General features: G+C 38.0%; 1 protein-coding gene across 1 annotated transcript; it reads left to right on the forward strand.

Annotated features, from left to right (window-relative positions):
- Positions 1-712: 712 nt before the first annotated feature.
- On the forward strand, positions 713-26,818 carry LOC113232759 (villin-like protein quail). The gene is made up of 16 exons (XM_026467538.1): positions 713-848; positions 2,291-2,380; positions 16,164-16,277; positions 17,837-18,045; positions 18,793-18,994; positions 19,164-19,469; positions 19,665-19,961; positions 21,216-21,404; positions 21,500-21,586; positions 21,690-21,783; positions 22,933-23,172; positions 23,794-23,931; positions 24,176-24,331; positions 24,647-24,753; positions 24,985-25,170; positions 26,154-26,818. Exons 1-16 carry the CDS (start codon positions 819-821, stop codon positions 26,265-26,267), a joined length of 2,559 nt encoding a protein of 852 aa, XP_026323323.1. The 5' UTR covers positions 713-818; the 3' UTR covers positions 26,268-26,818.
- Positions 26,819-26,913: the final 95 nt, after the last annotated feature.

The following is a 26,913-nucleotide window of genomic DNA, read 5'->3' on the forward strand; positions in this document are numbered from 1 at the left end:
CCTCAAAAGTCATTGATCCCCTGGTTTGCCAGCCTTAGAAGTGGAATATTTTCTTCAAATTTAAAAGGGACCACGTCTGAGGTACCCTCTTTTCAACAAAAGAGAATCTTCAAAATCGGTTCGCAAATGCTGGAGTTATCGCGTAAACATACATACAAAAAAACATACAGTCGATCTGAGAACCTCTCTTTTTTTAAAGTCGGTTAGTAATTGTAGATACTTCAGGCTCATAAACCTAAATATTAATAAGTAATCTCTGCCCAACCAGATTTGTTGTGTATGTGGTGCGTCTCTTCTTAACAATAATTTAGCATAATAGTAATTTACATTTATGAATTGTATAACAAAATTTAATAAAAAGAATTTACCTAAATACTGAAGACCGCAATGATTGTAAACCTTAAACACAAACGTGTAGATATAACTATACTGTTACCTGTCGTGAAATAAGTGACGGAAAATTTATGATATTAATAAAAACTAACCCGATCTTTTCAATTTATCGTTTATAATTGACTCGTTGTAGCCTGCCGAAGCCGAGATGAAAACGCGATTGCACCCACCTATCAATCGAGCGAGCCGCCCAGACTTTCGCGGGAATTAATTTATTCGTTTATTAAAATATGTAAGCGCAAGTAGCGTGAAACAATTTTCTTTTTTCACGTCTCTCACTGGCCGTTGGTTAGTCTGTGGAGATAGCACGGACGTTGCGGTCGTCTCGAGCGGTAGTGGATTCTTTAATAGGCAGAAAGAGCGGGGAGCGAACGACGAGCTCGCGCGGTGATGGGACCAGTACAGCCCTGACCACCGACACGAAAATGCACATCCTGGAGATAGGAGCAGACCAAGTAATTATCGTGCACTTTGTTTATAAACAGTGGCATCTTGTTTATTATTCCTACGTTGTTATTGTGTGAAATTTGAAATTAACCATTGTAGTTTGTACAGTTCAATGTTGTGTTTACATGGGTAAACTGTTACTTATCTAGACGCAATGCTTGTTAAACTCGCACGTTACGCATTCTTGTTTTAATTACAGCTCACAAAAGATTAAACGCTAATCAGTAGGTGAAAGCTTGTAAGTAAAAGTTTTGTAATCCTCTGCACGATTCATTTCACGCGAGTTCAATGCGTCCGTTCGCTTCTTAATTAGTCGAGACGTCTTTGTTTGGTTATGAAAAGCACTACTGTGTTAGAAAAGAAATGTCAGGTGTATAATTATTGGTCATGCTTAGTCTTCTGTCCTTTGTAACATAAATATAGAAAGACGCTAGTATGTGTTTATCGGTTATATCGCCTGAGACGTTGCATTGAGACGTTTTTGGCTACGTAGGCCAAGTTACAGATAGATTTGCGTCGCATGTTTAGTAAAAATCCATCTAATTTCGCAAGCCACTCCTTTTTTATTATGCTAGCCTAGAATACGTTATCGTTAACCGCACTGTTCCCATTTTGTACAGCTGAATAAAACGACTTCGCAAATCGCTGCGCCCCTGGTCACACCCACATCAATACAATGACCCAACCCCGTAGATATCTTTTAGAATGCCTATCAGATAGAAGGGTTCGCCCATTTAAAGTCGAGACTATTCTGTAATTCAATTCATTGTTAATAATCTGCATTGAACATTCATGGTCTGATGCTCGTGGTTTATTACAAGAAATCCTCAAGGTAACTTGTGTAACGTGCTTGATATTAGTTGACCGTTAACTTTGTTAACAAACGGGATTATCTTTGGTTGGTTTTATCTTGATTTATGAAGAGTATTTTATTAATTGTTGACAGTGTATCTATCTTCTGAAATAAGATGATGTCAGCTAAATTGAGATGTCACATGGTAGGTTGAGCCTCCACAGTAATACTGACTATTTTGGAACACAGTAGCATCAAATCGTGAATTTGTGTTTTATTGACACGAATTTAAAGTTGATTTTATAACAAATGTGTTTCTTTGTTAAAAAGGCTTCATTACCTATACTTACATAATTTGTAAAGATACCCCGAGACGGTTTATAGATCGTATTTTGTTTGTACAGTTCATATTCTTTGAAGAACGGATGTCTGTTGTCTGGGTTGCTTACTTCAAGTTTTTCTTTGCATTTTCCTAAATCCGTTGAGCGGAGACATGGTATCATAAAACTATAGGCCACGTAACATTTCTGTAACATTGATCTCAGATGCCAAGTGTGTCTAGAAGTACTTATTTTGGCTAAGAAGTCTTTATTACTACGTTTCTTTTACATTTGGCATTTAATTATTCCTATTGTTATAATAATGCATAATTTCCAGGAGGATGAGAGCGGAAGCGCACGCGCAGCTGAGGCGGCGTTCCGGACGGTGCCGCGCGACCATACCACCTTCCTCGTGTGGAGAGTCACGGTAATTGCCAACCAATTAGATACAACGGCGAGCTCTAAACACTGTGTTTGTTTTGCGCGTCGATGCTTTCAGAACTTTAAACGTTTTGTACTATTCGTGTAAGTCTGCATACTTACCTGCCTCAAAAATCTAACAGTATACCTACAAGATCAAATAAAATAGACTCTAGCATTTTGTAACCAATATGCTGCACCTTTCATAGACTACTATCGCATTACTCATGATACAAACAACTACAGAAATAATTTTAAATTCGAAAAATAAAGTTTGTATATTCCAACCAAAACTTAGTATCAAATTTCAATTTTTGAAATAATTTTCTATCACGAGTTTGAGAATTTTTTTTTTGCTTTCTGTATAAACAAATAATACCTTTTCACTAAGCTCATTAGCCTCCGTGTAATTTGTTTGTTCACACATAAAGAAGACGACAGTCACAGTGTTCTTATTTAGTATAATGGTAATGTCTTCCGTCATCCATTACTGTATCTATCTTTTTTTCTAAGTTCCACTTAAACCACACCTAAACAGAACCTACACTTACATTAATAATAGAGGTACCTAATTCCCATATTCCACTTTGACCTATCACGCGAATTATTCTCTCAGGTGTAGTACTTTCATAGTTTTTGCTTCGGAATATTACATCTTACTTTCACTGCATAGTACATGATGATAAAGTACTGTGATAAACACATAGATATATATTATAAAGGTCGTCAATACCCACGTAACTACATTTATATAGAATAGAATAGAATTATATATTTCAGGCATAGACCCATATAACTTATTATTACTAACATTTTCACTTAGAATAGGTTAGTATATACAACGTAACGACACAACATATTATTTATTTAATATATGTAAAACCAGATTTTTATTTGCCCAACCCAGTACTTTAAATTGGACAATCAAGTCTGCTTGCAACCATTTTTAGGATGCTGTTGTTACTTCCGACCCGAGTCATATTATATGTAGGTTTACAAAAATAAATGCAGTGAACAAACTGAGTTCTAACTCGTCGTACGAATACTCACAACTTCTACTTTTCGATTTTGGGAATTTGTTTATTTATTTTTTTATAATATCAAATGTCGCGACGAACAAGTCGTGCGCCTGATGGTAAACTACACGCCTGTCCATAACAGTTGCAGTCAGAGCTTTAAATCACTAATATCTTAGGGGCACTGCCACTGCGCCCGTCGCCCTGAGACATACGTTGACAAGTCCCATGTGCCTGTAATTTCACCAGCACCTTTACCCTTCAAAACCGGAACGAACACAGTAATGCTGACATTACTGTTTGGCGGCAGAAATAGGTAAGGTGGTAGTACTACAATTTTTTTATAAGTGCTTTACATGTACTAATTCTACTTATATATAACTCTAATTTATTTCAAGTAAAAGCTATTTTCTGTATTATAAATTTATTTGTTCACAATGGTACAAACACATATATGTCCAAAATGTTGGTCGCTTTTATCGCAGTGAAGTTTTACCTTCTATATAGGAAGTATGTGTACATACATGTAATATAGCCTTTGGAGATACCTAGAACAGAACGTGTCGAAAGCGCAGTTCGTGATCTCTCTCTACTGTGAACGTTACATTTGAATTAAGGAACGCAAACATTCACTTGATAAAGTGTTCTAAGTACTCAAGCAACTTACAGCTTGTAAGTTAGCACTCTACACTAAAATGCGGCTGGTAATGGCTCGGTGCACGTACAGAAGACATCAACGACTTCACATTGCTATTTTTTCGTTCCTAATGTTTAATTAATCCATACGTGTTTAAAAATAAATAGTGTTATATTATATGTTTAGTCCATAAGGTACGTATTCATGGATCTTTGTAACCTTATCATAAATAAATAAATAAAAATAAATTAACAAAATACAGTCACTCGCAGGTTAGTAAAAAAAATTTTATACATTTATATTTCATTAAATAGACATCTCAAAATTGTTTACATTTAGTTAAGTACCTAAACAAATGGACTATAGAGTAAATAAAAGTCCGATGCGAAACGGAGAAGTGTTAGTGGGGATCGTCGGGTACTACCAAATACAGATCTAAAAAGTGTCAGATGGTACAACAAAAACTTGTTTTTTAACATGTCAGGGGACAAAAGTTGTTGTTTATCATGTTAGTAATAAGTCTCTGTGAGGTTGTTAGTATTTTACAAATAACTCTGTCCATCAGTATAATCTATAGAACAAAGTTTTAAAATGTTACCCATACAAAATTAATCACTGATTAAACAATCGTTATCTTAAGATCCAAATTTGCGTAATCTGAGAAGCAGCACATTTGGTCATAATAATAGGCCGTGGGAATATAGACATTTCGGTAGAAAACATCGCCCGTTCTTTATTGTTTTCTCGTTTGGGAAGCGTGTGAAAGGTCGCCTAACCCAAGTTTCGATATTGTGTCGAAATGATTGCGGTTCCACAAACTCGATTGTGACAAAGAAACTTTGCAATTACTTAAAAATTGTTACGTGCAACCGAACACAGAGAAATCTAAACCTAATCCTTTAATTTAAAAAAAATGCAGTGAAAGTCGAATTTAGACGAAACGGTCTATTAGGTCATCACCATACAAAGACATCAACAACTTCGCATTGGCATTCCAAAATACGTAATTTAGTAGAAGAAGAAGAAGCCCAGCAGTAATGTGAGCATCACTAAAGGTGCTGTTGGTGAAATTACAAGCATATGGGACTTTTCAACTTATTTCTCAGAATGACGTGCAGTGGCAGTACTCTTTCAGTCCTTTGCGATTTAAAGCTCTGAGCGGCACTGCAACTGTTATTTATAGACAGGCGTGTCACTTAATACCAGCTGCACGACTTGTTCGTTCCATCACTTATCATAAAAAAGTACTGCCTTGTTACAGTGATGTGATAATTCAAGTAGAATTAATTCCTATAAAACCGCAGTACAATTGTGTATATGTAGTATATTAACTGCCTCTGTGGCCGAACGGTTACCATGCTGGACTGCCACGCAGAGGTCCTGGTTTCGATTCCTAGGCCGGGAGAAATATGTGTATGGCCTACATTTATTTTTCTCGTGATTTTGGGTGTAATTTGTGGTTGTCTATGTGTGGTCCATGGCAACCGCGACACTGGTTTTCCCTGTGAGTTTGTTTTATTATTATTATATCGACTGTGAACTGACAATCGGTACTATCTCAATTTTGACAACTTAACAGTATGAAGAAAAAAATTGTTTACGTCAAGTTTTTAGATATTTTTATTACACATATATGTACATGTACACTACGTATTTTTATTTAATAAACCAGATGCTATTATACATGATTTTTTCTTCATCGGTTGCCAGTTCACAGAATCGTGAACTACATGATTAGGTGTTCGGGCTTTTTGCTATTGGATTAGACATTTACAAACTAGATTTTATATCTTAGGTAAAATAGAAAGTAAATATATATAAAAAAAAAAACATTTCTTGTAGCACGCTTGTTCTATATAGATTTACGGCGGCTGTACGGCGGTTGTTATTGTAATAAATCGTCAAATGACTTATTCAACAATGGTCTACTTCGCGCCTTTTCAATTCGTCTTACATAATCGTCTCACGCGCAGGTATCACGAGCACGGTCGTAATTTATCACTTGAATAATATGAGTAAATTACATTATTGTGAAATGGAAAGTTGACAACCAATATTGACTTAAGAGTCGATACTACTCAGCCCGAATTAAAATTTTTCCCGTACTAATACGGTTTATTTTGTTTGGGTCGAGCTGCAGGGACACTGGCTTTATCGCAGAATTTATTGTTTTACATTAAAGCCATTTGAGGTTGTATAGACTCTTCAAAACGATAAGAAAAGCCGTGTCATGTGTAATGTCCACTTGCGCTAAACTAAAGTAAGAGTCTTTTGTATTGAAAGCATTGGTTTAAAACGGACTTACTTTTAGTGCATGTGGACATGAGTTTATTATTATATATTTTATTAGATGTTTTAATGTACATTGTGTCAGAGTCGAGTAAACATAGCAGTTGTAGAACTCTCAAAAACGAATACATTCTATTAATACAGAGCATTATTGAAACATACATCATATCACAGATATAGCCAAAATTGCTTAAAAGTTTATTAATTAAACGTTGTTTCATTTTACTGTATCTGTCTTAGTGAGAAAGATGTATGAATAGGTAATTATGACCTTCTTTTGAAAGGAGGTCTTTAGAATTCCGAAACTGTAATACCTATATAAATTAATAATAATAATTAATCAAAAACTTTATCTTTTAGACCTTAGGCACCTTGGTCTAAAATAGATACAATAATAATAATATAACAGTTAGCGTATATGTAGTCCCACTCCTGGGCACAGGCCTCCTCTCACAATGAGAGGGCTTGGACTATTCCCACACGGGCCCAATGAAGGTTGGGTTCACACATATCATTAAATTGCTATGTATATGTGCAGGTTTCCTCGCGATGTTTTCCTACACTTAAAAGGTCATGGTAAATTTCAAATTTAATTTCGCACATAAATTCCGAAAAACCGTATAAATTTAAAATATTATTAGGATAAACGTTACCACAAGACGCGCAATATTAGCTACAACAAAATTAAGCGCAGAACAATTATTCCTCTGCAACAAAGAGAAAGTCGCGCCTGGATGCCCCGTTATATTAAGAACTGCATCGAGATGCATGCTAAGCAGCCGCCTGCTGCAAACTGTTATCCATCATTTGCCATTATTTATTGGCAAGCTTTCTAACGAATACCCCACAAATTACCCCCGTTTTCTACCAATCGACGATTGAAATCATGTAACTATTATCTGGAAAGTTTTTCTAAACGCCATAAACCACTATTAATGCTATACATGAAAAGACTTATAGCAGCGTAAATACCGTACCATTTAATTAAGATCAAAAGCATTCTTTACTAATCGATTATAATTGACAACTGCTTACAGTTAAACACTTGCATGAAGATTATATATGATTATTTTATGATAGTGACGGTACGAACAAGTCATGGACCTGGTGGTAAGCGACACGCCTGTCCGTAACAGTTGCAGTGCCACTCAGAGCTTTAAATCGCAAAGATCTGAGGGGCACTGCCACTGCGCCCGTCACCCTGAGACGTAAGTTGACAAGTCTCATGAGCTTGTAATTTCACCAATTATCTACATAATTTAAGTAGGTAACCATAATTTTCATAATAAGCGTCGCTTCTTTGGATTTTAAGACTATCCTACAAATTTCCCAACTTGGCCGTTCCTCGACCGAAACTAGAATAAAACTAAATAAAAAATACAATACTTTTTACCGTTTATTTTATTTTAGGTCTTTAGGAAAAACATCCAATTGTAAAATATTGCGCTAGCAGAATTGTGAAAAAAGAGAAAAGCAATATAAAACAAAAAGACTGCTGCACTTCGGTAGAAAAACGACATTTCGCAAAAGAAGCAATTAACAAAAATCGAAATGAAAACGTAGTTAACTACATAGATAAGAATTTAAAAAGTAAACAAAATGCATTTGCTTAAATCTAACAATCTTTTGGATTAGCGGTAAAATCAAATTATAAATTTTTACAACCTCTGTGGTCGAGTGGCTTGCACACCGGTTTTCATGGTGTTGCCATCTCTGAGGTCCCAACTTAGATCCCCGGCCGGATCAATGTAGAAAGCGAACTTTTCTATATTGTCTCGGGTCTGGGTGTTTGTGGTTCCATTGTTCTTTCCGATTTACATAACTGAAGTGCTTTAGTTACTTACTTTAGGATCAAAGCAACGTATGTGATGTTGTCTAGTATTGTATGTATTGCAGGTACCAAGCAATAATAAACAAAAATTCTTACCTAGAAGAAAGACAGTTTCTCTGTACAAAACGCACACTTTTAACGTACACATTTGAAAGCTAATAATTGTTAAGAAACAATTTACAGGTGAGCTGTAAAAGACCCTAAATGAGCACTAACAATCCCGGTTCCTGTATTTATGTATCAACGACTACAATTTCTAAATTAATCATGTTTGTAAATGTTTAACAGTAATAATAATGCACACATTCATAGCCCCGCACTAGGGAAACCCTGAAACGCGGTTGCCATGAACACACACACATAGACAACCACAAAACTCACGAGAGAAATAAATGTAGGCCATACACATATTTCTCCAGGCCCGGATATCAAACCCGGGCCCTCTGGGCGGCAGTCCAGCTTGGTAACCGTCCAGACACGGAGACAGTTAAATGAATTAGGATTTTTTTTCGTCTCGACAATTTCGGTTTTGGAAATTTCGTCTTCGACAATTTTTTGGTATTGTCAAGACTCGGATACTCATTTTTTCAGTCTCAGCCATATCGAGATTTGTGAGACATAAGTCACTTAATTAAATAGCATTAACAATCTACCAAACCAATAGTCATTCTATTCTGGTTACATGGACATACTCTCGCGAGCCGAGGCCGAGGCGAGGAGGTTCGAATCCGGGCTCGTACCTCTGAGTCTACCGAAATTTATGTGGGAAATTAAATTTGAAAATTACCATGAGCTTTTCGGTGAAGGAAAACATCACATCGTGATGAAACATGCCATATTTTTTATTTTATCATTTGAGTTAATAAAGAGCTTGACTGATTTTAATTGCCTAAACGCCTAACCTATAAGTATGAAAACCTGCTTTTCAAATAGTACTTTTCATACAGCATAGAATCTCGACTTTTTTTTCCCCGGACGCGGACGTGGAACGACACTAAAAGCCCAGTAGCAATACCTCCGTCTTTGGTTCAACTCACACTGGCACAGATTCGAAGCGTCGCGACGTGTCGTGTTTTTCGTATAGCATCTCTATTTTCCTATTATTAAGGTACAAATTGTTATGCAAATATGGAATAGACGCGTGTCGACGCGTGGTTGCAGTCGAGCTGCTACTTGGGCAGAGGGAGGCGTCAGATGCCGACCACACTGTGACCCGGGCGCACTAATGTAAGCGTCGTCGCGCGTCGCCAGGCGTTGTGGTGGTAAACAGTATAAGACGCGACGCTTCGTCTCTACGCCAGTGTGAGTTGAGCCTTACGGTGAAAGAAAACATCGTGTTGAAACCTGCATGTTGGAGAAGGTTCACCTTTCATTAGAGGAGAACCATGCCCAGCAGTGGGACATATGGGTTGACGATGATGATGAAGTATTTTTGAATTATAAGTTTTATTGCAATGCGATAATAACTGTTAACAAAACTTGCCACAAAGGAGTTTCTATTAGTCGCGATTAGATCTGCACAGGAGAGCACCCGAGCCGTGACTCACACCGGGTGTAAAGCGCACTTTACATTGCATACAATATTTTAATTCTGCAAATAAGCTAACGACTTATAGGGAAAAACAGACGTAGTTTATTCAATTGGGGTATTCAGCTCATATTTTAATAGCATGACGCGTCTTACATGAGCATGGTGAACATAAAAGTTCGTTTTTTTAATATCTCAACTAACACCAGAAATATGAATGTATAACGTCCGTAATGGAGAGACCTTTTCTTAGTATGTAGCATGTATGGCAACATTGAAGTGACGTCACAAATAACTGTTGGCTGTTTTTCTAAGTTGTGATTTATAAATCTTATTACCTGTAAATATTGTAATATAAATGTATATACATTTTTAACCGACTTCAAAAAGGAGGAGGTTCTCAATTCGATAGTATTTTTTGTGTGTATGTTACGCGATTACTCCGGCATTACATTTGTGAACCGATTTTGATTATTCTTTTTTTTTGTTGGAAAGAGGGTACCGCTGTATTGATATGATTTGATTTATCAGCAGAGATTGATTCTCATTTAAATTTAAAGAAAATATTCCACCTCTAAGGGAGGCAAACTAGGGGATCAATCCGGTTTCGCGCACTTTCCAGTAACGGATTTCAATAAAACTTGACCAAATAGGTATAATTCCACGAACTTTTGAGGTCGGTTTTTTAGTACTCTGTACTGAGATTATTCTTACATTGCACCGTCATTTTGTATATTTTTAATGTTAATGAGAAGCATGTAGTTTTGTATAGTTGTCTAATGGTATAATATAAGCTTTTTTTTTGTATAAAAAGCAGATCCTTACATTAAGGCACGTAGAAATGTAAACAAATTGATAATTACCATTTAGACCTGCCGCTGCCGCGGATATTTACGTACTAGTGATGAAAGAGACTCAGAGACTCTTTTAAGGTCTTTTAAACAACCTCGTCTAATTTTTAATGCCCCACGACTAGTCTAGTCTTTTAACCCTCAAGTTTTGAGTCATAAGACTAAAACTGAAGACTAATTCGAGTTGACGTCTTTTAACCCTAGGAAGCTTAAAAGACGTATAGGATTAAAACGACTAAAACGACGGGCGCCTCATAACCTCGACAGTCGCGAGTCATGAGCCGCATGTCGTGATTTCATTTCTACCCACAAGGTATTTCTTTTACGATTTTCATTATAAGTAAATAACTTTACTACATACTACTTACGTCATTTTTATTTATAAACTTCGGGTTTAATAAGACATAAAATAGGTATAAGTTCTTTGCAAACAACTCGAGTCGTTTAAGTCTTTCAAGTCGTTCAAGTCCTTCAAGTGGTTTAAGTCTTTTGAGTCTTTTAGTAGTCGACTGAGTCTTATTAATAAAAACTCGGACTCTCAATCTTAATTTTAGAGTCCAGTCCTGTAAAATGGAGTCAAGTCGTTGCAAAACGCCTTAAAAGACTGAGGGTCGTATTCTAGAACTCTATTCAATGCTCAAGTCAGGATTTGAGTATGGTTTAAAGCACTCGAAATCATACTCAAGTCCCTGCCATTAGGGTCGTATTTCCAGTGCTTGTGTCTCCAGTGCAATCCTGACTTGAGCATTGAGTAGAGTTCTAGAATACGACTCTGAGTCTCTTTCATCACTATTACATACAGTCAATGCCCTACGATACCGGACCTTCTAGCCGACCTTTTGGTTCTGAGAGCCTTCTTACACATACGACAGAATAATGTAAAGGTATTCCAGCTTCTTGGTGGAAGTTTGTATTCGTGTAATTAAAGGTCAAATTGGGTTAAAAAGTTTATTCAAACGTCATTCACTAATGATACAATAGGGAAGTCGTACCAAAATGAATTTTACGACTCACAGGTTAAAGGTTAAGTTTTGCTTAACATCTTTCCTCATACTAGTCTACACAGAATAAATAAATATGAATACGACGGTTAAAAATATCTTAGGGCATCGAATGTACCAAGTTTTCTATTGAGTCTCTTTCATGTAAGATCGGCTAGAAACCTAATAATTTGACCTGTTTAGCGTATTGACTTTACTTAACTAACAACCAATTAAACTACTAGTAGCTTTACAAATTAAAATGGAAGTAAATTAATTTGCTACTCCGCGAACCCAGGCAAGGTTAAATCGTGCAAAACAGCTGCGCTTGAGTGGAACATTTTTCATGCAGTTAGTATAATAAAATAAAATAAATAATCCAACCACAAATACAGCCACAACTACCACCAACAACAATATACCCGACAAGTGGGCCTCTCTACGAGGAATCCTCAAGGGTCTATCTTTTGTTGTTAAATGTTTTTTACTTCCACTTTTATTAACATTTATCGGTTTCCGCTAAGTAACGTCTGAATCTATTAAGCCCTATTAAGCTATATAAATTACCAGATATTCCGAAATTTATTTTCTTATCTTACAATCGTGTTTAAAGCGAGCGTAAGTGCCAATACCGCTAGACTGCCGGCGCAGGCGGCGGACCGGGACCGAACGATTTTAAATTTCGCATCTCACGAGGAGCATAATGGCCAAATAATCACAAATGTTATATGGGGTGATAGTAATCTTATTCAAAATTATATCAACTTGAGGTAGACGGTATTTTCCATTCTTCGCGATCAATCTCACTGTTCAGAAGACGAACACGCATATAGTAAAATAAATAACGCGCACACACTCATAGCCCCGCACTAGGGAAACCCTGTGTCGCGGGTACAATGGACACACACATAGACAACCACAAATTACACCCAAACTCACGAGAAAAATCAATGCAGGCCATACAAATATTTCTATCGGCCCGGGAAGCGAACCCGGGACCTCTGCGTGGCAATCCCAGGATGGTAATCGTTCGGCCACTGAGGCAATTTAAAATAATATTTATCTATATCTATCTTTATGTCCAAGAAATTACCGGGTTACAAAATCTCGATTCGTTTGTTCATCAAAAAAACCTCCCAAATGTCGCCAGAGCAATTAAAATAAAAAAACTTGCATATGTTCCCAACATTACCACTCCACAGCAATATAAAAAATGCACCTATGCACACATATATATTTTGAAACAAGCAAATGAATAGAAGTAGTATACCATAGTATAAATATACACGGTGATACTCATATACAATTACAAGGTACCACATGCGCTCGCCACGGTCTGACTCCAATCAGATAATATATTTAAGATAACATAACACACACGTGAATACATAAAAATGCACTTAACATGTACATATTAAATAAAACTTTCGTAACAATGCACTTTCTTTGAAAATTAGAAGTAAGGTGACTCGGTGATTACCTTGTGATTACACAATTGTGTCGAGAATAATAAATGAAAAAACAGTTCTTGATAGGCTAGGCGTACGAACATGAAAGAAATTTGAAAGAAATTTGCATTTTTGCATTTCGAATTAAGTTTCACTAATATTTGTACTATTAAGTCATGTCAATGTATTAAGTCGTGTATTGCATATGACGTTGTTTTGTTACCATGATATACAATTCTTTTTACGCTTGCCATGACTGTCAAATAGCTGCTATCAAAGACTTCAATACATAGATATAGTTGTTATAGCCATTGGCATGTTGGTAGCTAACGAGTAAAAACATACTTATAGCCATTGACTTACAAATAAATGGACGACGGGTCTAATACAAAAACCACGAAAAAAATGTCCCAAGTCAACCTATTCGAAATTTAAATTGTTATGTCATCGCAGTATCGCGCTGTCCGTAGAACAAATGAAGACTAAAGCGGAGTGTCGCGCTCTGTATACGATTTTAGCGCCTTACAAGTGCGGACACTTTTTAGCGCGGACCCGACGTCCATATAATTGTAAGTCAATGCTTATAGCACATCTTATAGTTTTAGTTGACACCTTCCTTCTTCCTGAAGTCAAAGCATTTTAACATAGTCAAACACTTGTGCGCTCATATTCATACGGTGCGCATTACGTACATTTCATTATGAGTAGTAATAAAAGCTTCGAAAAGTAAATTAAAATTGGGCTTATTCAAATTATGAATTTACTAAGTTGCCGAATAAAATAAAAGTGCAAATAAAAGTAACGAAACAGTACTACTGTACCAATTTCATTTATATTTTACCGAAAACTATTGTTAGCCAATTTAACGTAGATCGATAATTACAAATTAAAACGGGACCTACATTTCTTATACTTCGGTGCTTGTTAAACTATTCCACCGTACGGAAATACTATTATGAGAGGACACCATCGGTAAGTTCGTCCCTATTTAAATTATTCGGAAGTAGGTACAGACAGTGTTTTTTCGTGTTTTGTGATTTGAACAATTTCTCGATTGTTTGCTAATTATGATTAATTTTGTCGGTACAGTCTATGTTTGTTTTTCAGTGACTCATTTTAGTTCTTTGCAATTTTATTTGTGGTTTGAAACCTTTATTATTTCCCTTTGAACTACTGCTGGATAGGATTCTGGCGCATAGTTCATGAAGAACATGTTTAAATTATAACAAAGAGATTGAGATAAATTGTTGAAAGCGGTCGTATACAAAAAATAATATGTGTCGTGAGCGTCACCTATAGCGCGTGCGTCTAATTGTAGCGGTATTATGCATCAGTGCGTAGGTATGTCGCGGTCGCCAAGATGCACCATCTGTCAGTTTCTGTAAATCAATCAAACCTGAGCACCACTAAATGGCGTTAAATTGGGTTTCTAAAGAAAATATAATTAGAAAATAAACACAACAGACGCAAGAACACGTTAATTTACACCGCAATAGACCACAACTACAATTGACACAAATTTTTAGGAGAAAAGTTTAAAGATTCTGCGAAAGAAATTAATCTATAACTCTTTTTATGCTTAAATAAGAGTTATAAAATTGCTATATATACATAATTTTATTTCATGTACTTGACGTATGACGATTTGTGGCCTTATTACCAAGGGTTTGAATTATTATTCTTATTATTGATCAAACTAAGTGATAGTATAGCTTTACGAATTCTTCATATAGACATACTAAAATGACGAGTTAAATAAAAACTCTATCTAATAATAAAATTTTGACAACCTCGGTAGCCCAACAGTTTGCACTATAGGTGCTGCACAAGGTGATCTCGGGTTTAATTATCGGTAGAATTATAGTAGAATCAATTTGGGAAATTAATTTCTCAAAATTAATTACGTTCTGGGAAGTGCCCCAGAGTGAATTCCGATGCTCAAAGTACAGCCAGAAAATTCTCTATTTTAAAACCAGGCAATTAGTCTGGCTAAAACCATTATGGTATTAGATGCCACGTTGAGCAAATGTTGAAGAACTGACAACACCGACACTAATACTGTTCAATAACTATAGTCCATTTGTTTAGGTACTTAACTAAATGTAAACAATCTTGATACATCTTTTTATTGAAACTCATGCTTTACAAATCAATAGGTATAAAAATAGGCATGCAATTTCATATAAAGCTAAGTATTTGTATTTTGTATTTGAAGGTACGGGAAAATCATTTTATAAATGTATATTTCATTAAATAGACATCTCAAGATTGTTTACATTTATTTAAGTACCTAAACAGATGGACTATAATCAATAATGAAAAATAATAAATAAATGTATGTAGCTACCTGCCTAAAAATTTTCAATTGACTGTAATTTGCCTTCACACGTAGGTTAGTATCAGGAACATGAGCGAACAATGTCGGTGAGTGAGCAGGCGCTAGCGCAACGCAAGCAATGTGATTTTATGTTTGTTTGATAACGGTCGATGCGCCCGCGCGTTATAGGTATTTGAGATTAATAGCGGCCCAGTTCTGCGAACTAGATTTATGAACGTCGAGAGGATTACAAAAATCCTAATTATATTTTAGTTTAGTATCTCTGATACCCCTTTTTCTACCTATAACACTGTCCAAATGTCCAATAGTTAAATCATAAAAAGTGATTTACAGTAACGAGTTTATGCAAAGAGAATGAAACATCCATAATTTCGATAGGGCCATATGAAAAGATACGTTTTAAATATAAAACTACCGTGAGACTCAGACATACTAACTAAACTAACGGATAATTCTTGTATATTCGAATTTTTGGTCCACATGTTTCGGACCAGTCCGTCCTTAAGAATCTATTAGGGTTGAGCGGAAGGGACACTGGCTTTATTTCAGAATTAATTTTTTTACAAACAAAATTAAAGCAAGCCCTGAGCGCCCGATATCACTCAGAACGAGTGCGGGCGCAGACAGCGGAAGCAAGCAACTACCCTAGTTTGCTTCATTCTTATAAAGTCGTATGACTAAATACGATTAATATATAATTTTTTAATATATACGATTAATAAACACGATTGTTCCTGCATACGCAGGAGCAAAAAAGTCGTCTTAAATACGTGAGTTATCCGTCAGTTTAGTTAAAAGATAAGTTGACAATAATAATAAGGGATATTCACAATACACATAATTAGTACATATCTTTATTTATTCCGTTTCAGGAAACAAACACTGAGCTGCTCCCGCGTACGCACTTCGGCACATTCTACGATGGCGAGGCTTATCTGATTTACTCTTCTTCAGTGCCTGGCCAACCAGCTGGACCCGACGTTATCGTAAGTAAAAATTCTACAGTATAAGATTACAATATACCTCCACGGATGTTGATCTATAAAAAGATCGTGTATGTATTGATACAATAAGTATAGTACTAACGTAACCCGTTCATAGGCAGCTACCACTTTTAAACGTAAAATTAAATATTAAAGTCTGTCTTTTTTGAAAACGGAGTAAAATGACATTTGCAGGGTTGCCGGTTTTTATATAATTTTTATAATACCAATCGAAATTAAACAAGTCGTGCGCCTGATGGTAAGCTACACGCCTGTCCATAACAGTTGCAGTATCACTCAGAGCTTTAAATCGCAAAGATCTGGCACTGGCACTACGCCCGTCACCCTCAGACATAAGTTGACAAGTCCCATGTGTCTGTAATTGCACCCTTACGCTTCAAAACCGGAACACAGTAATGGTGACATTACTGTTTGGCGGCAGAAATAGGTAAGGTGGCAGTACTTCCCTGGACGAGCTCTTTGACAAGGAGCTCTACTGCTACTAAAAAGTTACGCCGTTCTAATGATTACCAATTGCGTTCTTGCCTTCTTTATTCTTATTTTGATAGTCGGCGTTCTAGAATCGAAATCAATCTTTATTCATACACTTTTGAATAAAAACAGGTGGATTTCATTATATGTATTGAATTCAAATGAAAAACTTTAAAATATGTCTCCTCTTTATATTTTTAATAGACATAGTTCTTTCTAAATAGAGGGTATGTTTGTATGACTTTCACATTGAACATTGAAAAAAATGACAATTAAAATAACCTGTGCCAAGCAGTTGGACGAATAATGGGCCGTTGATGATTCAAATTAAAATTCGGCTATTTATTGCATAAGTGTGACCAACATTCAGTCGATAGTCGACAGAATGTTTATCGACCGCAATCACTAGTTGTTTGCAAGCGGGCAACACTTTCGCGCAATCGCAAAATTGTGTTAGTTTTAGTTGATCTAAGCAAATAAGTTCTCATGGAAGTGAGTGACAGTGGTGCCAGATTAGGTGATTTTTCACCGTGAGGGCTACTTCGAGAGGTCGTGCGGCGACTAAAAAAGTGATCAGCGACTCGGCGATATTTAGGCTATGTTTTGGAATAGGAAAAGGCGATTTTAGGCTACTTAATAAAATGTCTGGGGAATTACGAACTTGATTGGGGATTTTGTGGGGAATGGAGTTGTAAAATAACTTATTTAGGGGTTTGAGTACTTCTACGTGTGGGGAAATTTAATTTGAAATTTTTCCATAAGAGTTTCGATGAAAAAAAAAATCGTAATGAAATGTACACACACCAGCACATTAAGCTACACATTGACGTATCTTGTTCCATTGCACTGGAGGCGATTTTCGAACAAAAATGTGTAGTCTGATGTGTCGTTGTCCGTACATGTCGAAGAAGATTCACAACCCTTGGATAACGTTTCAAATTCGCAACCCACCTTGGGCCAAGGTGGCGGACTATGACCTAAACCATCGCCTGAAAGGAAATCCGTACCTAGCAGTGGGACAAATAAAATGGGTTGATGATGAGCCCTAACTTTTTATTTTTCCTTTACAGCGCCGAGAAATAAAGGAAAATGGCAATGGAGAATGCGCAGAACGTCACATCCATTCTTGGGCAGGCGAACGTAGCGGGGCTCTTACAGCCATCGCTCTGCGACGCGGGACGCAGTTGGCAGCGTACCTCGGCGTGCCGGTCGTCATACATCGGGAAACTGCTACAAAGGAATCGCCGCGATTGCTCTCATACTTCCGAGATGGCATCAGGTTCGTCAAATGTTATTTTATCAAGTGGATTAATCACTTGCTATTCGCCAAATGGGACAGCATTATCATGACAATCATTTTCTGAGCTAACAAACCATGAATGGTCAACACTACCATAGTATAATAATAGATAAGTAAAGCAACTCCCACCTGCTCGGCGCATTGTCGTAGTCACATTATTAATTTAGTTGTACTAAAATAAAATAAAATAAAATAAAATCGTATTTATTTGACATGCCAAAGACTTGTAAAATACAAACAATTATTAAATATCAAATAATACTACAGGTTATTGTAAACATAATTTAAAAAGTTATGTAACGTGTTCATCAAAGTATTCTTGTGCAATATTGAAAGGCATGTAATATTGAAATAACCTTTGTTAAATACAGTATTTCCGTATTGATACATCATACCAGCATCGCAGATTCGAGCTACCGAATATGGGAGTTTATTAAATAGAAATGAAATGCAGAACAATCCCCACTTTCAGGCACTTTATTTCAAATCACCATAAACACAACACGGAGCAATCGGTTCAATTTAATAATGAATGGCGCGTGTGACGACTCTCGCTGTGTAACGTGACTGCACCGCGAGATTATGCGAATGTATGCATCAGTACAAGGCGCGCAGCGGGCGCTGCTATGTTTGTATGAAATTACCCTACTTGTCTATTATACTATGATGCTACGCTAATCTATAAGGATTGAATCGAAGAATCTATAAGGAAGGAATTTTCCTCAGGATTCTACGAAGCGGCTCCAACATGAACGGTGGTGCCAGGCTATACCGAGTGAAAGGCCGTAGACCAGTGTTGACCCAATTGGAACCGGTAACTTGGTCGCAGCTGGCTGCCGACGGGGTCTTCGTGTTGGACACTTCTGCTCTTCTGGTGCTATGGTTGGGACGAACCGCCAACTTGATTGAGAAGATCTTTGGAGCTAAGGTCAGAAATAGTGTAGATGAGTGTTAACTGCGAAATGCTAATATCAGAGAAGATAAAAATTGAAATATACAAAGATGTAGATAAAGAATTTTGTAACTTTCGATTGAACTGGTTTTGACTCCTGGGGAAGGCATTGTCATTCTCTAAAACCTTTTTTAAACGTTTCCAGATTGCATATCGCATGGCCCGAGGAGCAGACAAAGGCATGACAACGCGCCGCATCGCGATCGCTCACGATGGATACGAGCAAACTTTGCCTCTCGGCGACCGGGCACTTCTCGACGCTTTACTAGAGCTACGAGCACGTTCCGTTAGACCAGCGGCACCGCCTACAGACCCGTCAAGACCTGCTCGACTCTACAAAGCCACACAACCTCCAAGAGTGACATCACTCGCTGTACCAATACAAAGACCAGCCGCTAGATTGGAAGAAATAAAACGCGCACCGCTTTATAGAGAGGACTTAACTGATGACGTGAGTTTAACTTCCTTTGTATTCCCTTGAAGTCACGACCCGTAATCATATATTTATATTTTGCTAAGTTCGACTCGAATGCCTAATTGAGAAGTCTGTTAATAAACAAGATTCCGTGTCGATGGAAAGTAAATCGACTAACAATTTTCAATAATGTATTTATAAAAACTATCTTAACGTCAACAATTTTAACAGGGCGTATACATAGTAGACGGCGGCAGTCGTGGTGTATGGGCGTGGGTAGGGCCTTCAGCCGCTGGACCTGCAGCTCGCGGTGCGCTGGCTGCAGCCAGAGGCCTAGCGCGAGCTCGGCGCCACGTGGGTCCGGTTTCAGTGACCGCAGCGGGTCGAGAACCTCTGGAGTTCGCGGCTCTCTTTAGAAACTGGCGCTGGTGCGATGCAAGGCGTGACGTCAGACTCCGAGCTGCCAGGTCCGCCACGACAAGACTCGATGCTGTTAGCTTGGCATCCAATGCCTGGCTTGCAGCTGAGGTAGGAATGCTTTATAATATTTTCAATTATCCTGCAGTTTCGGCTCTGTGCGAAGTGCTGCCGCGGTGCACGTTTTTCTTTCAACTAACTACACACGTGAATAGGTGCACTAATGAACTTATTTTACTTGGAATCATGTCTGGTGAGATGTACCTGGGACAAATTTTTTTTTTTTTCTTGGGAAAATTAATTTACTTGAAACCAGGTACTTGGAACCAGGTAGGTGAGCACATGTTAGGGATAGTAGTAGTAGCTATCTTTACTTACAATTGAGTAGTACGCCTCAGTATTTGGCTGATAAATTAAACTGGAATGATAGGGGGAAGAGCAACACTCGACAAATTAGATACCCAATGTTACAAATGCGGGTTCGCCCACATCTGTCGTCATTCAGAGGCAGCTTCCGCTTTGCCGCCTCTAAATGTTGGAATGACCTTCCACCACCAGCGAAGACGGCTAGGTCTTTTTATACATTCAAACGAAAGTGCAAGGAATGGCTTATTTTGCAACAGAAGTCGTCATGTTCCTGGTCGGCTGTGGAATAGTGATCCGTATGGTCTGATAACAGTCCTGATTAGATTTGTTTATTTTTGCTTGATATGTGTATTATTATCACTTGTAACCAGTAAATAAATAGTCAGATTTAAGTTACATTAATGCTGTTTGTTTTGCTATAGTCCTTTTGTTTCAAATTATGTTCCGACAATATTCGACAGAGAACACAGACGGAGACTGAAAAACAGCGCTATGCTGAGGCTTCGTCCTTTTCATCACTCATAGCTCATCATTTATTAGTACATAATATCGTGTGATGTTCTATGTATATGTGTGGGTGTGTTTGATGAATAAAGTCCTATTTAATTTAATTTAATTTAATTTTAATTTTAATTTTGGGAAAAGATTATTATTATATTATAATTAGGTGGATCATTCTGGATATAGTTAGGCTGACTACACGCAGTTACCTTTATTTTTTTATATTAACTGCATGCAGTCGGTTTCAACTTCACGCATTAACTGCAAACATGCAGTCAATCTGTTAGCAGCCTAAACATAAGCACATTTACCCTAGTTGAAAATCATTTAGTATCTATCTATTTTCAAAGAAATCTCCCGCATCAACGCAACGCGCGCTCGTAGCTAGCCAGGCGTCTACAAACATAACGAATAAGATGATGATCGGCTTCTATTTTTTTAAATAATAAACATGTTTGAGCAAATTTGAAAATTACTACAATTATAATTAATATACAGGCGCAACTCCCTGATGACGGTTCGGGCGCGCTGCGGGTATGGCGCGTGCGCCGACGCAGCGAGGAGGGTGGTTCGTTGGCGGAGGTCGAGAGACCCCAAGCCGCAGTCTTCTACGACCGCGACTGCTACATCGCGCTGTACACCTACCACGCGCCCACTGGCGACCAGTCCATACTTTATTACTGGATGGTAAAGTTGACTAGTTAACCAAAAACCCATTTACAGTTATTTTATTTCTCGGGTTTAGTTCGGCCTTAAAATGTTTAGTATTCAATTCATTACAGGGTGGCTCTTCGCCAAATGATCTGAGGAATTTGGGTGCAAAAGAAGCCAAAGACCTCTACATTAAACTGGGGCGTCTTCCCGTCCAGGTATTTAAATGTTTTCGATGTTTAAATAGGTAGATAATAGATATCATTATATTGCCTAACATTATACATATACTAGAACTTCATATCGTGTTTTCCTTTCTAGGCGTGGGTTCACCAAAGTAAGGAGCCGGCACATTTCTTACAAATATTCAAGGGCCGTATGATCACGTACATCGGTAGCGCTACAGACTACGATCGTAAGTTTCTGTAGGGACGAAGAGAATGTAAAACCAAACTTTATCTCTGCCTCAGTGTCTCTGTACTATTTGTTGGGTGTGAGTGTTAATGTTCAGTATCCTCCTGTGCTGTAAATAAAGCTAGCTGGCTATACATCAATTGGTAAGGGAAAGCTGTAACATATCACAATCAACCCTAGGCTCCTACCCTAGCAGCCCAGCCCTAGCTATAAAGTACAATATATTACGTATATAGATGTCTGTTCATGTCACGTGAACAGAGAAATTTTTCATATGTTTGAACTAATTGAATGTATCATTATTATAGGAAAAAAAACGACTTTTAGCAGCGATACAAACGTGCGACTGCATCGATGCAAACGCCTGTAAATCCCAAGTATAGCGATGCAATCTCGCGTTTGTATCGATTATTCGCGCGCTTGCATCACGTTTGCATCGCTGCTTAAAATCGCGCATGTGTGAAAAGGTAGACGATTAGCGACTGCATCGCGTTTGCATCACTGCAAAGTCGCCGTGTGTAACCTCTCTAAATCCCATGTCGCAGTCCCATGCTCACGGCTGACCTAAATAAAAAATAAGAACTCTGTATCATCATTTTTAACTACCTTCAAAAAAAGGGGGATGTTCTCAATTCGACTGTATGTTTTTTTTGTATGTATGTTACGCGATAACTCCAGTATTTGAGAACCAATTTTCATGATTCTTTTTTTGTTGGAAAGAGGGTGCCTCGCTAGTGGTCCCATTTAATTTTGAAGAGACTCATCTATCTCTAAGGGTGGCTGTTCGCATGAAGATTCATTTTTATAAATAGCGCCTAAATTTTAGTACAATGAGCAATTATTTTTAAGGTTGATTTTGCTATTCTTTAATTCAAGGCGTTTTTCTTCAAAGTAATATACTTTGAGTAGTGAGAACCGATTTTTATAATCTCCTGTGTCAAGTTCCGTATAGTGGCGAACTAGGGGATGAATCCGGGTTTGTGCACTTTCCGGTAACCGATTTCAATAATACTTGGTAATTATATGTAATTCCACGTACTTTTGAGGCCGGTTTTTTTAGTACTCTGTACCGAGATTATTTCGATAAATCTTTGACACAGCGTATTCGAACTACGTTCTTGTTTAAGTTACAATCAGGTTCCATCCACAGCGACAGGAAGGCGCGTGGCAGCTCCAGCACGCGCTCTAATCCGCGTCTCCGGGCAGTACGCTCGCGAGGCCCGTGGGCTGGAGGTGCGAGGCGCAGGCGCAGGGAGCGAAGGCCCCGGCTCGTGCTACGTACTACGCGAGGGAGCTAGGGCATGGGTCTGGTGCGCTGCCACTGCCACTGGCGATGAAAGGGAAGTCGCCAAGAATATGGCCGCTGCGGAACACACTCTTGTCATGCAAGGTAACGCTGGCTAGTAGCCAAATGACCGGAAATAGATCCAAGACAACTCCCGCCTGTTCGGTGCGTTAATGGCGTCACTTCGCTCGGAGCGCGGGGTAGTCACATTATTATTTTAGTTGTACCTAAAGGCTGTTTTAAACATAATGTGAAAAAAAGGTGTTTATCACAGTTTTCTCGTGCTGCTACGTCGAAATAGCCTTTGATTAAAGCAGTAGCAGTAGAGCTCCTTGTGAAAGAGTTCGTCCAGGGAAGTACTGCCAGCTTACCTTTTTCTGCCGCCATGCAGTAATGTCAGCATTACTGTGTTCCGGTCTTGAAAGGTGCCGGTGAAATTACAGGCACATGGTACTTGTCAACTTATGTCTCAGCGTGACGGGCGCAGTGGCAGTACCCCTCAGATCTTTGCGATTTAAAGCTCTGAGTGGCACTGCGACTGTTACGGACAGGCCTGTCGCTTACCAACAGGCCCATGATTTGTTCGTTCCGTCATTTGGTATCATAAAGAAACAAAACAAGAAATAAGTCTGTTCTAATTAACTAACAGTACTTCATTGCGCGTCGTTGGTTCGCTTTCGTTACTTATTTAGGACTTCATTAAATATAATTACGTCCTTATTTCAGGAAAAGAAAACGCCCACTTTTGGGCCGCTCTGGGCGATCGTCGTCACTTGCTGGTCGCGTCTCCTGTGAAAGAAGTTGAACGTCCCCTGCCCCCACGTCTTTTCTACGTCTCTTTGGGCGTGCCCGGGCAGTATTCTTGTAAGTTGTTTACTAACACTGGATATGCAATTACATTTAGTAACATTATGTATGTGAAATCCCTACGATAACTTGTGTTATGAATTCAGAAGTTCCGTGCTGAACTTGCCTCTTGCAAACGCGACACGGAATCTCTACCATATTCCAGTACTGTCTTGCAGGGCAGTCCCTTGGTTGATGACGTATGCCAAAGTGTTCGCTTCTTGTTTTACTTTTTTTTGTAATGGATTTACTTTTTTTTCAGTTGAAGAAATAATATCCTTCAGTCAATATGAATTGGCGCCAGAAATGGCGGCGATACTGGACGCCCATTGCGCCGTCTTTGTATGGCTTGGAACGCATTGCTGTCCACGAGCTAAGGACGACGCGAGATCCATTGCAGACGCATATCTTGCACAAGGTAAATAGCTGAACTACTAGTAAACAGACCAAAATGCATCGTTTTTTTATTTGTTGATCGCGCCTCCATCGATAGAAGTACCGTAAGTGTCTCTTTCTCTCTTTGTTACCGATTCTAATAAGTTTTTTGGCAGGAAATATCAGATTTTTGTGGACAGAATGGAAAAGTAACTTATAACGAGCCTTTTGTTTTGTTTGCTTGTGTAAATAAACTCTATTTATGTATATCTAGATAAATTATATTATTAAACATTAATCGTAATAGATAAATCTTCGCAGCTCGATTTATGTGTTATCTGATTGACGTTGTGTTTAGATCCCGCCGCCCGAGACCCTGAAACACCTATCCTTATTTTGAGCCAAGGACGTGAACCGCCAAACTTCACCGGTTTCTTCCCGCATTGGAAACAATCTATGTGGAAGGTAAGGAATATAGAACATGAATGAGTGTGTTGCAAATCTTCGTGTTCATTCTCATTAAATTTTAATTACGGCACTACCTATTCAATAACAAAAGAAAGTGAACAATCTGCTTTTAAAATGCGGTGGGCGTACGTTTATTCAGTCAGTTTGTAATACAAACACTAAATTGTATTCATTATTAAACAACGGATTTTATTGAATATGACTATGATAGACTATTTCGTTCTCTAGGGTCATAAAACATTTAGTGCGATCATTAGCGCTCTCGAAGGCAAGGCGATCGTGCAAACTGGCAACAGTGCGCTGCAGAGTGGTAACAGCGCTAACCACTTCGACCAATACGAGAAGTACCCCATTTCTGTGCTACGAGGGCCTAAAGAACATTTACCGCCGGATGTCGATCCACTTGCTAAAGAGGTAAACCTGCTTCTTTTAGACTCAATTTACATTGCGCCGTTACGGCAGCGTATTTCGCCTCGCTATGCTTGAAGGAGCCGGAATCAGCGAGAATTATCGCGACTGTCTTGAGACTTTAGAAGGTGTTCAGTTGTTCAGTCTATATATTTTACATGACAAGGATGATGGATATGGATATGTTTCTATTTCGCTTGTTTGTGAAGTAGAAAAACAAAAGGAAGAACAGAAAGGGTACCCTTCATGGAAGAATAGCGTAAGTCAAGTTACGTCAAAAATGTTCATTGCTCCTTTGGACACAGAAAAGTATAACCCACATCCCCACAAATTCTTGCAACTCTATCGACAATATTAGTCGACGCAATAAACATTTTTGACGTAACTTCAATTATGCCATTCTTCCATGAGGGGTGCGATTAAGGAACAAAAATATTTGGGTTCATGATTTGTCGAAATCTTTTTGGAGAACAAGAACCATATTGCAAAGATTAACTTCCACCTACTTTTTACGACCTCTGCCCACGCATTCATATGCTGGCTTTCCACGGCCCGTGATTTCACATGCCGAGCAAGCTAGCACCGACGCGCCGTGGGAAGAGTGCCGTTCGTGCCGGCGTGGGTTCACATGTACGAGTATGAGTTTTTAGTGAGCGCTCGCACGTACAAATCGGCGCTGCGCGGCGTGGCCTATACTGTCACGGGCCATGGAAAGCTGCCTTTAGAATTGTTTTCTAGCTTTTACATTGTACAAACAATCATATTTTTGCACCAAACTTTTCATATGTCTTTCATGAAGAAGACTATGGATAGTATCTGTCTTGTATCTATGGAGAGGCCACAGGAGACTGACTACAGTCACGCTGACTCATTTTCGATTAGAGACAGATAATATTATGGAAAAGTTGCTTTCTGTTTGACGACAATCCTCAATTGAATTCCTCACGATGATCTTCAATTGTCAAAGCAAGTAACATTTTCTATTTCAGCTCTTCCTGACTCACGACGATTTTGTATCGACGTTCGGCATGCCGTACAATGAGTTCCGCTCCCTACCTGCCTGGAAACAGAAGGATCTCAAAAAAGCTGTTGGATTATTTTAAGCTACCATTTCGACTATGCTTTATTTGATTCGATTTTGCATCATCTTAACTAACTTTAATCGTTCCGGAAGAGGACTTTTTTATATCACAAAAACTCCGTTTAACTGCACTGTTCTCATTAAAGTTCTCCTGGGCAGGTCATCTTGGACTTTATCTGCAATATGAAAAGTGGGTATAGACTACATAAGATTATACTATTCATAGATAATGAACACAAATGATTTTTAGGTTCCTGCTAATTTGTTTGACTCGCACAGATCACTCAGTGAACGGTATTTAGCCTTTAGAAAGCGTGTTTTGGGTGGCAATCGTTTTATATCATAATATGTGTAATGAGATGACTGACATATATATAAATGTTCAATGGAAAATATATTCACCCAGAGCACAATTTCAGTGCATAAAACATTGACAGTTCCGTGACAGGTAGACTAAGAAATATTATCAGTATTTTAAGCAAAGGATTTATGTTAGAAGTCTAGATTCACCAAGTGTTTTGTGCACAAGAAAATTAATTTAAAAAAATTATTAACATATGAATATTCCACTTTGTTTTAGTCTAGTATTTGAGCAATTTTTTCACTTGTTAAATTATGAACATTGTTATTACATAATGATAAAAAAATATTATTTATTTCAATTAAAT

Source organism: Hyposmocoma kahamanoa, unplaced genomic scaffold (assembly GCF_003589595.1).
Source record: "Hyposmocoma kahamanoa isolate Upper Pololo Valley unplaced genomic scaffold, ASM358959v1 102, whole genome shotgun sequence".
NCBI classification, from domain to species: Eukaryota; Metazoa; Arthropoda; class Insecta; order Lepidoptera; family Cosmopterigidae; genus Hyposmocoma; species Hyposmocoma kahamanoa.